This window comes from Vanacampus margaritifer, chromosome 3, assembly GCF_051991255.1.
Source record: "Vanacampus margaritifer isolate UIUO_Vmar chromosome 3, RoL_Vmar_1.0, whole genome shotgun sequence".
Classification (NCBI taxonomy): domain Eukaryota; kingdom Metazoa; phylum Chordata; class Actinopteri; order Syngnathiformes; family Syngnathidae; genus Vanacampus; species Vanacampus margaritifer.
This window is the reverse complement of record NC_135434.1, coordinates 15,010,302-15,021,747: the sequence shown is the minus strand read 5'-3', so window position 1 is coordinate 15,021,747 and position 11,446 is coordinate 15,010,302. Positions and strand designations below refer to the sequence as shown.

The following is an 11,446-nucleotide window of genomic DNA, read 5'->3' as shown; positions in this document are numbered from 1 at the left end:
CCTTCACATATTTCATGATAGACTTACACTGTTACACAGATGACATGGACAAAAGTATTTTAAGGGGTCTTGGTTCTCAAGTTCCACATCAAACTTATCCATAGCTTGCTTTTATTGACCTTGTACACAAGTCATAAATAGTCATGCTGGAACGCGAATGGTCCACCAGTTGCTGTTTTCTTGTTTGATCACTAGATGGCAGTATAGGAATGCTCAATAGTGACATCCGCCATGTAATTCTCCGCTCCAGATACAGTACAGTACTTGATGTTGAGGAAGCGTATGAGAGACCGAAAATCCTTTAAAATATGATGTAAAGAAATTTGACATTTCTAAATGTCTGTCTGTCACTGCAGTGATTTGTATTTGTCTGAAATGATCAGCCCTTGCTCGAGGGAGAGTTAATCGTCACACAATGACAGGACTCATTCAACATGAATGAATACATTTCTGTTTCTGAGTTAACCTCGTTCCTGTCAAACAATGTATCCCTCCTAAGTGATGGTATTTTTCCTCACGTTTTTACCCCTTAATCAGTTTTTAGTAGTCATTGAAAGTCATGGTTTGACCGTTGTTTAGTTAACAGTATATGCGTATACAAGGTAATAATATAACAAAATGTCCCCCAAACTAATGTGATGAAATTGAAATTATGGATTGAGGACACAGTACATTTTCATCAGAAAGCAGAAATTAAGATACTCTTGACTATATGATAAGTGATTCATAAAAGTAATATCTCCTCTGTCATAGCTGAATCGTTTGATGTTTCTAAATTATTCATGTTTCTTTTGCTGCTTATATCTCTTTACTGAGGACTGTGGGAGATCCCGTCAGAATTGAATAATCTGCAGCTAACAGATTATGTGATTGTGAGACAAGGAGAAGATTATTTTATGAAGCTAAAGTCTCCGGGAAAGTCTCTCTAAACCAAGTTAAATTACAGTATATAATCTGATTCATGAGAAAAAGACTGCAGTTCTAGCAAAGATTGCTTTGAGACATTTATTTGAATGTGAGCGGTCATATTTGTATTAACTCATTTACTGCCATAAATTCATAAAAATAAAAAAAAAGATTATTAAAAATTAAAGGCAAAAGACGATTAAAATTTTAATTGTAATTAATCGCATGACTTTACTAGTTAACTGACGATTAATCACAAATTTTACATCTGTTCTAAACGTGCAATAAAAAAAAAGATAGGTTTTCATACTCTTGTTAACAAAAGTGGGAAAATAATGTTAAACTAATAGAAATAGTTCAAATGAATTTTTGACGTTTATAGCCATTAATGGCAGTGAAAGATTATTAAAAATTCGGGGCGTCAGGCGATTAAAGTTTTTAATCGTAATTAATCGCATTACTTCACTATTAACTTGCGATTAATCAAAATAAATTGTATCTGTTCTAAATATACAATAAACATTTTTATAGGTTTCATACAATTGTTAACAAATGTGGAAAATATTTAAACTAATAGAAATAGTTCAAATGAATTTTTGACGTTTATAGCCATCAATGGCAGTGAATGAGTTAATCTATGGAAATATATTGATGTTACTATCATTATTGCAATAATTACTACTCATTATATGCAAGTTGTCTTATATAAGAAGAATAAAAAATGTTTTTGATGATAAAAACAACTTTATTTGACTCCAGCAGGTCACCATGTACATTTGAACATCTTCATTAATGTTCCGTAACAGTGGCCTTTTCTTCAGCATTTCTATGTGAGCTACTTTGATGTCGTCTTACAATGTCCTTGTGGTCCTGTATGAACATCTTGATCTATACAAAAGACACCAAAAAAAATGTGTGCTGTGTTCAACTTAATCTTCCACGTCAGATTCTGTAGCTATCAGGGTACAAACCTTGTCCAGTTGTGTGTCGGTGTCACTCAGAGGGACGCCTTTCTCTCCATCCACATCACCGCCCGTTAACTCGTAGAGGTTGAGTGCTGCCATCTTGATCAGTCCCAGCAAAAGCGTTTCCTTAGCTGCAGTGCCCTGAATGTGTTTCCACTTTGTCTCCTGTATGACGAGAACGGCAATAAAATCACACAAAACCATCACAAACATTCAACCCAGAGTTCCTCCTTGTCAGGATTAGCTTCGATACCCAGCATTCCGCTTCATGTTGCGCCCTGTCCAGGTTGTGGTGCAGCTGCGACAGCTGCTTACTGCAGCGCAGAAGCATCAAGTGATGCTGGCTGTTAAAGGTCAACAGGGCTTTCCTCCGCAGGTCCACCTGCTCCTCGGCTAACCTCTGCTTTTCGCAGAGCTGCTCCCTGATGCGGAGAAGATTCTCAAGATGACCCGCCAGAGATGCTTCATCTTCAAACTGTTAACAAACATGACACGGGTCCAAAGTTACAGCACAGGTGGTATCATGAAACAGGCCACATTCTCTAATATGTAAATATGCACTAATGTTACCTCATTACCTTACCCGTGTTAGTTTTAACACCTGTTGCATGAAGTCCTGATACACGGCGTCTCTGTGCATGTGATGAAGGAGCTGTCGTTTTCTGTGCTGCAGTTGAGCGTATTCGTCCTTCAGCATCTTCACCTCGGCCGCTTTTTTGCGTGCCTCTTTTCTCTCTTTCTCTGCTTTTCTTTTGTTCTGATCGACATCTTGTTCCTTCATATAGAGAGAGGCTGTTTTAGGGGACAGTGATGCAAAACCCACGATTCACGGATTATGCTAATGCGTGAGGATTGTCCTGAATTACATTGCATGTATTGTGAACAAAACAATGTTGCCATGTTTGCTGTTTGAAGGGACCGTTCTCTAACTCAAAGGAACTAAAGACGTATTTTACATCAAGGCAGACTTTCTTATAGGTTACTCTTACAATGAATAAAGACTATTTTATCTTTATACACAAATACAGATAGAGTAAGTGTTATGCTGGTTTACATATCCTGTAGGAAAGGCTAAATGTATCTTAGAGTTTTAGTAAGTAGTATTGTTTTTTTTTGTCCGGAGCTATTTCATGGCCAATGGCAATTTGTTTGAATTTTTTCCCAGTTCTGTTCATTAATTAACTCATTCACTGCCATTGACGGCTATAGACGTAAAAAAATAATAATAATAATAATTTGAACTATTTCTATTAGTTTAACTTTTTTTATTTATTTACTTTTGTTAACAAGAGTATGAAAACATAGAAAAAAAAATTGTACATTTCGAACAGATATCAAATTTGTGATTAATCGTGAGTTAACTAGTGAAGTCATGCGATTAATTACGATTACTAATATTGATTGAGTGATGACCCTAATTTTTAATCTTTTCTTTTTTTAATCTTTTTTTTTAAGAATAAAAAATTAGATTAGAATAAAAGAAGGGGCGTCAGGTGATTAATTTTTTTAAAATTGTAATTAATCACATGACTTCACTAGTTAACTCACGATTAATCACAAATTTTATATCTGTTCTAAATGTACGATAAAAAAATTATAGGTTCTCTTACTCTTGTTAGCAAAAGTAGAAAGAAACGTTAAACTAATATAAATAGTTCAAATGAATTTATGGCAGTGAATGAGTTAATAGGAAACTAATGTTCATTACAACACAGTCAAAAGCTGTCTTGTGAAATATTAAAACAATGTTTACTCAAAGTTAACATATATATCTGGAGATACATTTGAATTTTAGATGTAAAAAAAGAATCACTTTGGCCCCACCACGTCCCTAAAAATACACTTTTCTAGAGCCCCTGTCGGGCAGGAACTCATAGAATCATTGTCATTTTCCTCTTTTGAGCATGATAATGAGATCTTGTGTAAAACATATGTGTAAAGTTATCTACTGTACCGTTGGAGAAATATCGAAGTTCGAGATTAATTCCTTGGCCTTCCTCGTCTCCTTGAGTAGCTCATCTTCACACCGTCGCAAACTCTCCAACTTCTTTGAGAACACAAACGGCACACAGTTACTATATGGGAATTGGAAGTGACTGTGTGAATCTTGTCGATGTTTTAATAGTAAAAATGTACCAGATTTTTTTGGGGGGTCAGCTACAAAGATATAGCTGTAGTGATAGTACAACCCCAACGGTGCAATAGGATATGTGTGTAATTAGACGCAGTGTCAATTCTATTGTTATTTTATACATTATTTTTGCAAGACTTGAAATCCTAGTCTGTGATGTATATAATAAATATTTGTTTTATAACGTTTAGTCTGCTCAATATTGTGAGTTTATTGTCCATGAACTTCAAATTTGAAATAAACGGAATAAAGAAGAAAAATCACTTCCTCGCAAAAAATGAGTGAATAACCATGATTGAGGATGTCATCCACCATAGCTAGCATTTTGTTTACACTTCTCAGTATTTTCAATTATTCGAATTTGGATGACTACAACCGCCCCCCTCCAGTGCAATTTTCAATGCGCACCTGTAACCGCTGCTTTAGTATGACCATGAGATGTTCTTGTTCCCGGCGATCCTTCATGAACTCAATAAGAGTGTCGTTCCTGTCACGGTACCTCCTCGCTGTCACCACGCAGCGTTCACCCTCAGACATGCTCCACTTCACACGTGAATGCAGAATAAGGAGATTGTTAATGAACGTGAAGAGTTCACACTCGGACTCTCCGCGTTCACATAGCTTCGTGTAAACTTCCTGTGAAATAATCCTCCGGGAAGCTCAGACAGAGATGATTCAATAAAGATGTCGAATACTCACGCGGTGTTCAATTTTAAGGTTGACTCTGAGACTTTGGTTTGCGTTGGCGTCCCTGCTTTGTCAAACATTGAGTCGACAAAGAGGTACTTCCGGTTGTTGCTATGGTAACCTGTAGACAGTCGCATTGGTTAATCACATAAACAAGAGTGCCGCATTAAAAGACTAGTATTTATTTTTATTATAAGTCTTTAACATTATGCAGTTTTAACATTCATACTGTGCTTGAATGTTTCAAAAAATAAATGTTTACCATTATTCAATTGCAGTAAAGTGTTGTACACAGGTTCAATTAAAAAATAAAAATAAAACATTTACAAACAGTTCTAAAAGATTACATATAAATGTATTAAAAGGTAAATACAACTTGAACCACACTTAAGAAATATATTGCGCTGTGTAAAAAGAAAAGAAAAAGTTTAGCCTTGTTTATGTGCGGTTTGAACATTTGATACAGCGATTTTTCGTGTACCACGAGAAGAAGCCCACACAGATTTCAAAGATTTGTGATAAAGGCTGAGTCATGTGACCTTGATGCAATAACACCACATTGTTTACATTGTTAACATTTCACCTCATCCAAGGGCAAAACCGTAAACATTCTCTTACATGGTTGCATTTCTTCAATGGCAAAACTTTGCAATTTTTGTTATACTGTAATCACCACAACATGAATGCCATTTTAGAAAAAATGCCCAACCCAGAAGTTGCTTATGAGACTTGAATGATGTTGACCCTCAATGACTGACAGATGTTACAGATGTGAAACGTGTGACTTTTTCACTTAAAGCACAAGTCACACTTAAAATCACACCTTTGGCCAAAGCACGCCAGAGCACATGGTTACGCAACACGTTCGCATCAGACTGACACAATGACATTTTGCATTATGAGTTTGTCGCACATTGTGGTATGAGACCATTTTAAGCGGCTAAAAGCTACTTTGGATAAAAATTTGATTGTGGTCTACTTTAAATTAACACTGCACCGATCACTAATACCTGTATAATATAATGAGATTCAATACATAAGGTGTGTCAATTATGATGCTGAGATATAACAAAGCTGTCTTATTTTCATCCCCAAATAAGTCTAACCTTGTGCATGGCATCCGCGCCTGAAATATACTTCAAGATGTGTTGTTATCACCTCCGAGGGAGGGCCCGGGTGCACCAAGATGACAAGGTTGTAACACACAAGACAAGGTGACAGATGCAGGTGGCATTAGCCCACATAATGGAAATGTTATGTGCTGTTATTTAGCATAATAATTACCAGGTGAGGCGCGGATGATGATGCCGACAGAAGCGACACAGAACAACCAGGAAAATGCATCTGCGGGTTTGAAATGATTTAAATATGTACACTCACACTGAATGCGCTTGGAAGGAATAAGACATGCTTGACCAAAGAGCAATGAAGAGGAAAAACAAAAACACACAGAGAAGCCTCTGTATCTATATTTAATGAACAGATAGCTTACTAGAGTGTACTTTATTAATACTAATGTAAATGGAATGCTATTATAATAAAAGCGTGTCGTGTGAAGTGATGGGCCAAGTGTGAGGTTTGAGCAGGTGGCGACATCACACCCATGTTAACATCAAGAGAGCTTTTTAACTGCTGGAAAGGAACAGGAGAAAAAGATAAGTCCGAATACTGTAAATAGTAAGTTGATGCAACTATTTTCCACACTAGAAAAGGCAATTTCGCTCCAGTTTTCTGCAAAAGTCTTTTTATAATCAGTCACATGTGTAGTATATTGATGGAAATAACTTCTTGTTCTAAGTTCTTGATATGTCTCCTGGGTAGTGCTTTTTTTTTTCTCGTCACTAACTTTCTATGTAAAGACTCTTTTTCTTGGTTCAAAATGTCATACTTACCAGAAATCCATTGAAAAACATATGAGAGAAAAAAAAAAAGCTTGACCAGCCTTTGACGTTGTTCCTTATAGAGAATACTGTTACTGGTTAGCAACCACGGCAACAGCCAATTTAATTTTATCCACCAAAGCCTCAAGTTATTTCAAGGATTTTTTCACAAGGAAGCTGGCCCACACTCCTTGTACAGTACATTAAAGCGACCCAACAGAATCCCATATGATCAAACACTTTGGCGACAGAAGCAAGGAAAAAACCCTTTCCCTAGCAGACTACGATCCAACACAGCTGTATTAAATGAATTTGTCCTAATAATTCAGAATTCGATGGAGGACAGTACCCTGATGGGGCGAAATCCGGCTTTGATATGTAACCATCGAACCCCTTGCAATTTATCATTAGGACAAGCAGGAAGACAAAGACACTGTAAAAAAAAAAAAATCAAATTTTTTGCATACACCTATGTTTATTCAAATGAAGCAACAAAGTTATAAATTGTCCATAACTTGTAAATATAAATCGTTCCAGCATAACAGTATGATTTCTGGGCACGCAGGTGATTGTTGCAACCATAATTAGCGGCAGATGGCAGACTTATCCTGTGTGTTCTTCTGTCAAGTCACCATCTTTGTTCAGATTAAGGTTCCGCTCAATAACCTTTTCTAACTTGTAGAGTGTTTATAAAAGTGTTGATTTACTCCACTAAAGGCCATACAATATTCTATATATAACAAATGTAACTTTGTGTTAAAATGGCTGGCTTCTACATTCAAACCTAGCACATTAATTCATTCACTGCCATAAATTCATTAAAAAAAAAGATTGCTAAAAATTAGGGGCAAGAGGCGGTTATTTAAAAAAAAAAAATCATTAATCGCATGACTTCACTAGTTAACAAAAAAAATTAAAAAAAATAAATAGTTAAAAATTTATTTTGGACGTCTGTAGCCGTCAATGGCAGTGAATGAGTTAATCACAAATTTTATATTTGTTCTAAATGTACAATAAAAAAAATTCTAGTTTTTCATACTCTTGTTAACAAAAGCAAATGTTAAACTGATAAAAAGTTAAAATTATTTTAGACGTTTATAGCCGTCAACGGCAGTGAATGAATAAAAAAAGAAAAAGAAAAGAAAATATTATAAAAAATTTGGGGCGTCAGGCGATTAAAGTTTTTAATCTTAATTAATCTCATGACTTCACTAGTTAACTTGCGATTAATCACAAATTTCATATCAGTTCTAAATGTACAATTAAATTAATTCTAGGTTTTCATATTCTTGTAAACAAAAATGGAAAAAAATGTTAAACTAATAGAAATAGTGAAATTAATTTTTGACGTTTATAGCCGTCATGGGCAGTAAATGAGTTAAGTGAAGTTCACGTATTCAAATGTTATGTTTTTGTTTGGAAAAACTCACCTCAAAGAGTTATTCACCTTTGACCATAAGAACATAAATTAACAATTGAAAACATGTATTTATGTGTGAAATCATATTATGCACATAAAGGGGAAGTCAACCTTAAACATTTCTTGACAATAATATGTTATATGTGACCTCACTAGTCTAAACATTCTGATTAATATTCTATTTGTGGAATAAGAGTTATGAAGCAAAATCCAGCCGTTTTTGTACATCTCAGGGGGCGGCTATTTTGCCACTTGCTGTCGACTAAAGATGACATCACTGTTGCTCAGGGCTCTGGCTACGACCAATCACTCAGCTGTGATTGGTTGTTACCTGAGACTTAAGTGATGTAATTTTCACTCGACAGCAAGTGGCAAAATGGCTGCCTTCTGATACTGATAAAAACTGCTGGACCCTCAATATCATGAACTTCTACTGCAATTACCGTTCCAATTGATGATTCTTACTTTGATGTTCTCAAGAAAACTCGATTCAAAGCTTATTGTTGGTAAAACACTTTTTTCTCCATTCAGCAAAAAAAAAAAAACGCACGCGCACATGCACCAAGGTAATAAACATTTAGGCATCCATAATTCACGGTCAACAGTGTGTTGCAAAGCGATATTGAGAGGAAGTCTGTGTTCATGCAAATGTATTGTCACAAAGAGAGGCCAGCGCCTCCGTGACACCATCTTTTAATAATGAGCCACAATGGCAAAGATGCACTGAGTGGGACCCAAACAGTGTCGCTGCTGCTGGCAAACAAAGCAGGCTGACAGCAAGGCTGAGTGAGTGCCGGGAAATCAGGCCGCATGTGCACTGAGTAAAAAGAGTAAGAATCATTTGTTTGCGTATTGATGTTTTTGTTTGCTGTTTGTCTCACAGCAGTGGTCTTGTCTGGCCTGTTTGCAAACATGCTTGAGCATAAGCAGGAACAAGGTTCCAGTGGCGCACTTCATGCTGAAAGGAAGCCTGCCAGAAAAGAGGCCAAAAAGGCCACCTTTTACTAGACAGGGTTTTTTGGGGGGGGGACAGAACATTATGGCTTTTCTAAATATATTTTATACATAATCATTTTTATTTATTTATTTTCTTCTGGTTTGCGCATGAGTAAATATCTAATGAAATGGTAGCCTGAAGTCAACCCAAAACTTTTCTTTAGGCTCTAAGCGCCCTCACTAGTCTAAACACAGCATTCTGATTAATATTATGTTTGTGGAATATGAATTTAGCATCAAAATTCACCCATTTTTATGCATCTCAGTAGGCGGCCATTTTGCCGCTTGCGGTCGCCTGAAAATGACATCACAGTTGTTCAGGACTCCGGTTACAACCAATCACAACACAGCTTCAGAAAACAGGTGAGCTGTGATTGGTCGTTGCCCGAGCCCTGAGCAACTGTGATGTCATCTTCAGTCGACAGCAAGTGGCAAAATGACCGCCCCTTGAGTTGGATGACGTCGTATGAGTTTGCTTTTATAATTCTGGATGAATCGTAGCGTATCTTTGCTCTTTCCATCTAAAATAGCATTAATATTCACTTCTTTAATTAATTCCAAAAAGATTTATGTTTCGTCATCCCCCCGAACATCCGTTACTGTATCGGCCGACATTGCTTTGGGACTACAAACGTACGTGTGACGTAATATCCGGTCAAAACGTGTGACGTGTATCCGGTCTTGCTAGCGGGTATTTGCGAAACCTGTTTCCATAGCCAAAATTCCTTTATTAGATATGCTTCAAAATCCACTCCCTCAACTTTTTTTGCGAATTTTGGGCCCTTTTTGGAATTTCTAGCGTTTCCATTCAGTTTTATTTGTGGATTTCTTAAAAGTTTGAATAAAGATGAGTGGATAGAAACCCAACTACTGACTGATTTGCTTTGTACATGACTAAATGAAATCTAGGTTGCCATTGCCTAATTTAAAGACAACATACCATCCAAATATCCAAAGCTGCAATTTTAGGATACACGTATATTTTACATAGGGTTGTAAAGCATACAATATAGTATTTCTTTCTTGGGGTATTTTGACAAAAGAATGTCAGATGTTTTTAATGCATTCACTGCCATTGATGGCTATAGACGTCAAAAATTACTTTGAACTATTTCTATTAGTTTCACATTTTTTCCCACTTTTGTTAACAAGAGTATGAAAACCTAGAATTTTTTTTTATTGTACATTGAAAACAGATATAAGATTTGTTATTAACCCATTCACTGCCATTGACGGCTACAGACGTCCAAAATTATTTTTTAACTATTTCTATTAGTTTTACACTTTTCCCACTTTTCTTAATAAGAGTATGAAAACCTAAAAAAAAAATTATTATACATTTAGAACAGATATAAAATTTGTGATTAATCGTGAGTTAATTATTGAAGTCATGTGATTAATTACAATTTTAAAAAATGAATCGCCTGATGCAATAAAATAAAAAAAAGATTATTAAAAATTAGGGGCGTCAGGCAATTACAACTTTTAATTGTACTTAATCGCATGACTTGACTAGTTAACTCACAATTCACACTCTTGTTAACAAAAGTGGAAAAAAAAAGTTAAACTAATGGAAATAGTTCAAATGAATTTTTGACGTCTATAGCCGTCAATGGCAGTGAATGAGTTAAAACTCCTTTAACCACTTTGAAACTTTTTATTATGGTTTAAAGATGAATAGAAATGTCATTTTGTGTGGATTTCTAACCACAAACAGTGCTCGTGAGCTGAGTATTCAGAGACGTTGGGTTACGGGAGTCCCACTTACTCTGTATTGTAAGCAGCACAGTGACATCCTGCTGCTATGATATCATTATGTGCTTTCTGGACATGAGGGCCGACATGGTGGGTGTCTCTCCCTTGACTCAGCAGGCTTGTCTTTGTCTTGCTGGTTGTCTTTCTTTGTCTCCGAGTGTGTATGTGTGTGTGTGTACGGCGGATTAGCGTGCCTCTCCAGTCCCCTGGCCGTAATCAGATGGGACATTGGCTCCATGACGGCCCACAACCCCCACCCCAGGCCAGTCAGGGAGCACCTCCACTGTTATGTGTGTTTGACTGGCACTCATAGACCTTAGCAGTATGTTGGGAGCTCAAGCAATTATTCCTACACACATCATCCTGGTCCTCTCACCACATTATAAAAAACGAGCGAGGATACATTTGGGATTCCTTTTGCCTCAATCTGGCTGAATATAAAAAAAAACAAAAAAATTGTGAGAGTCCGGCAATGGAGACGACGATAAAGCAGCTCAATAAGGCAGATAAACTTCCATTAGGTTAGTCTGAGCCCTCTGACCTTCTACTGGCCCGTCTGCTGTTAGTTTGACCCTCAACCTCTGACCCTTCGTCACACACACATACACACGTGCCCCTTGCTCTCTTTTCCTTGACAGCCCTCATGCTCATATTAAGATCTACATGGCTGATTTCAAGCCAATTTCAGCCATAAACTCTCATTTGG

At 36.5% G+C, this 11,446-nt stretch overlaps 1 protein-coding gene across 2 annotated transcripts; it reads right to left on the bottom strand.

The window, feature by feature from the left end:
* Window positions 1-1,630: 1,630 nt before the first annotated feature.
* On the bottom strand, window positions 1,631-5,814 carry cfap73 (cilia and flagella associated protein 73). Of its 2 annotated transcripts, XM_077561460.1 has the most exons (8): window positions 5,796-5,814; window positions 4,702-4,810; window positions 4,411-4,545; window positions 3,826-3,915; window positions 2,455-2,646; window positions 2,125-2,346; window positions 1,878-2,036; window positions 1,631-1,794 (listed from the first exon to the last, which is right to left on the bottom strand). In XM_077561460.1, the coding sequence occupies exons 3-8, from the start codon at window positions 4,537-4,539 to the stop codon at window positions 1,696-1,698; spliced, it is 891 nt and encodes a 296-aa protein (XP_077417586.1). In that variant the 5' UTR covers window positions 4,540-4,545; window positions 4,702-4,810; window positions 5,796-5,814; the 3' UTR covers window positions 1,631-1,695. The 2 variants fall into 2 exon arrangements, with proteins under 2 accessions (XP_077417586.1, XP_077417585.1); XM_077561459.1 differs by lacking the exon at window positions 5,796-5,814 and having other exon boundaries at window positions 3,826-3,918.
* Between the last annotated feature and the right edge of the window lie 5,632 nt (window positions 5,815-11,446).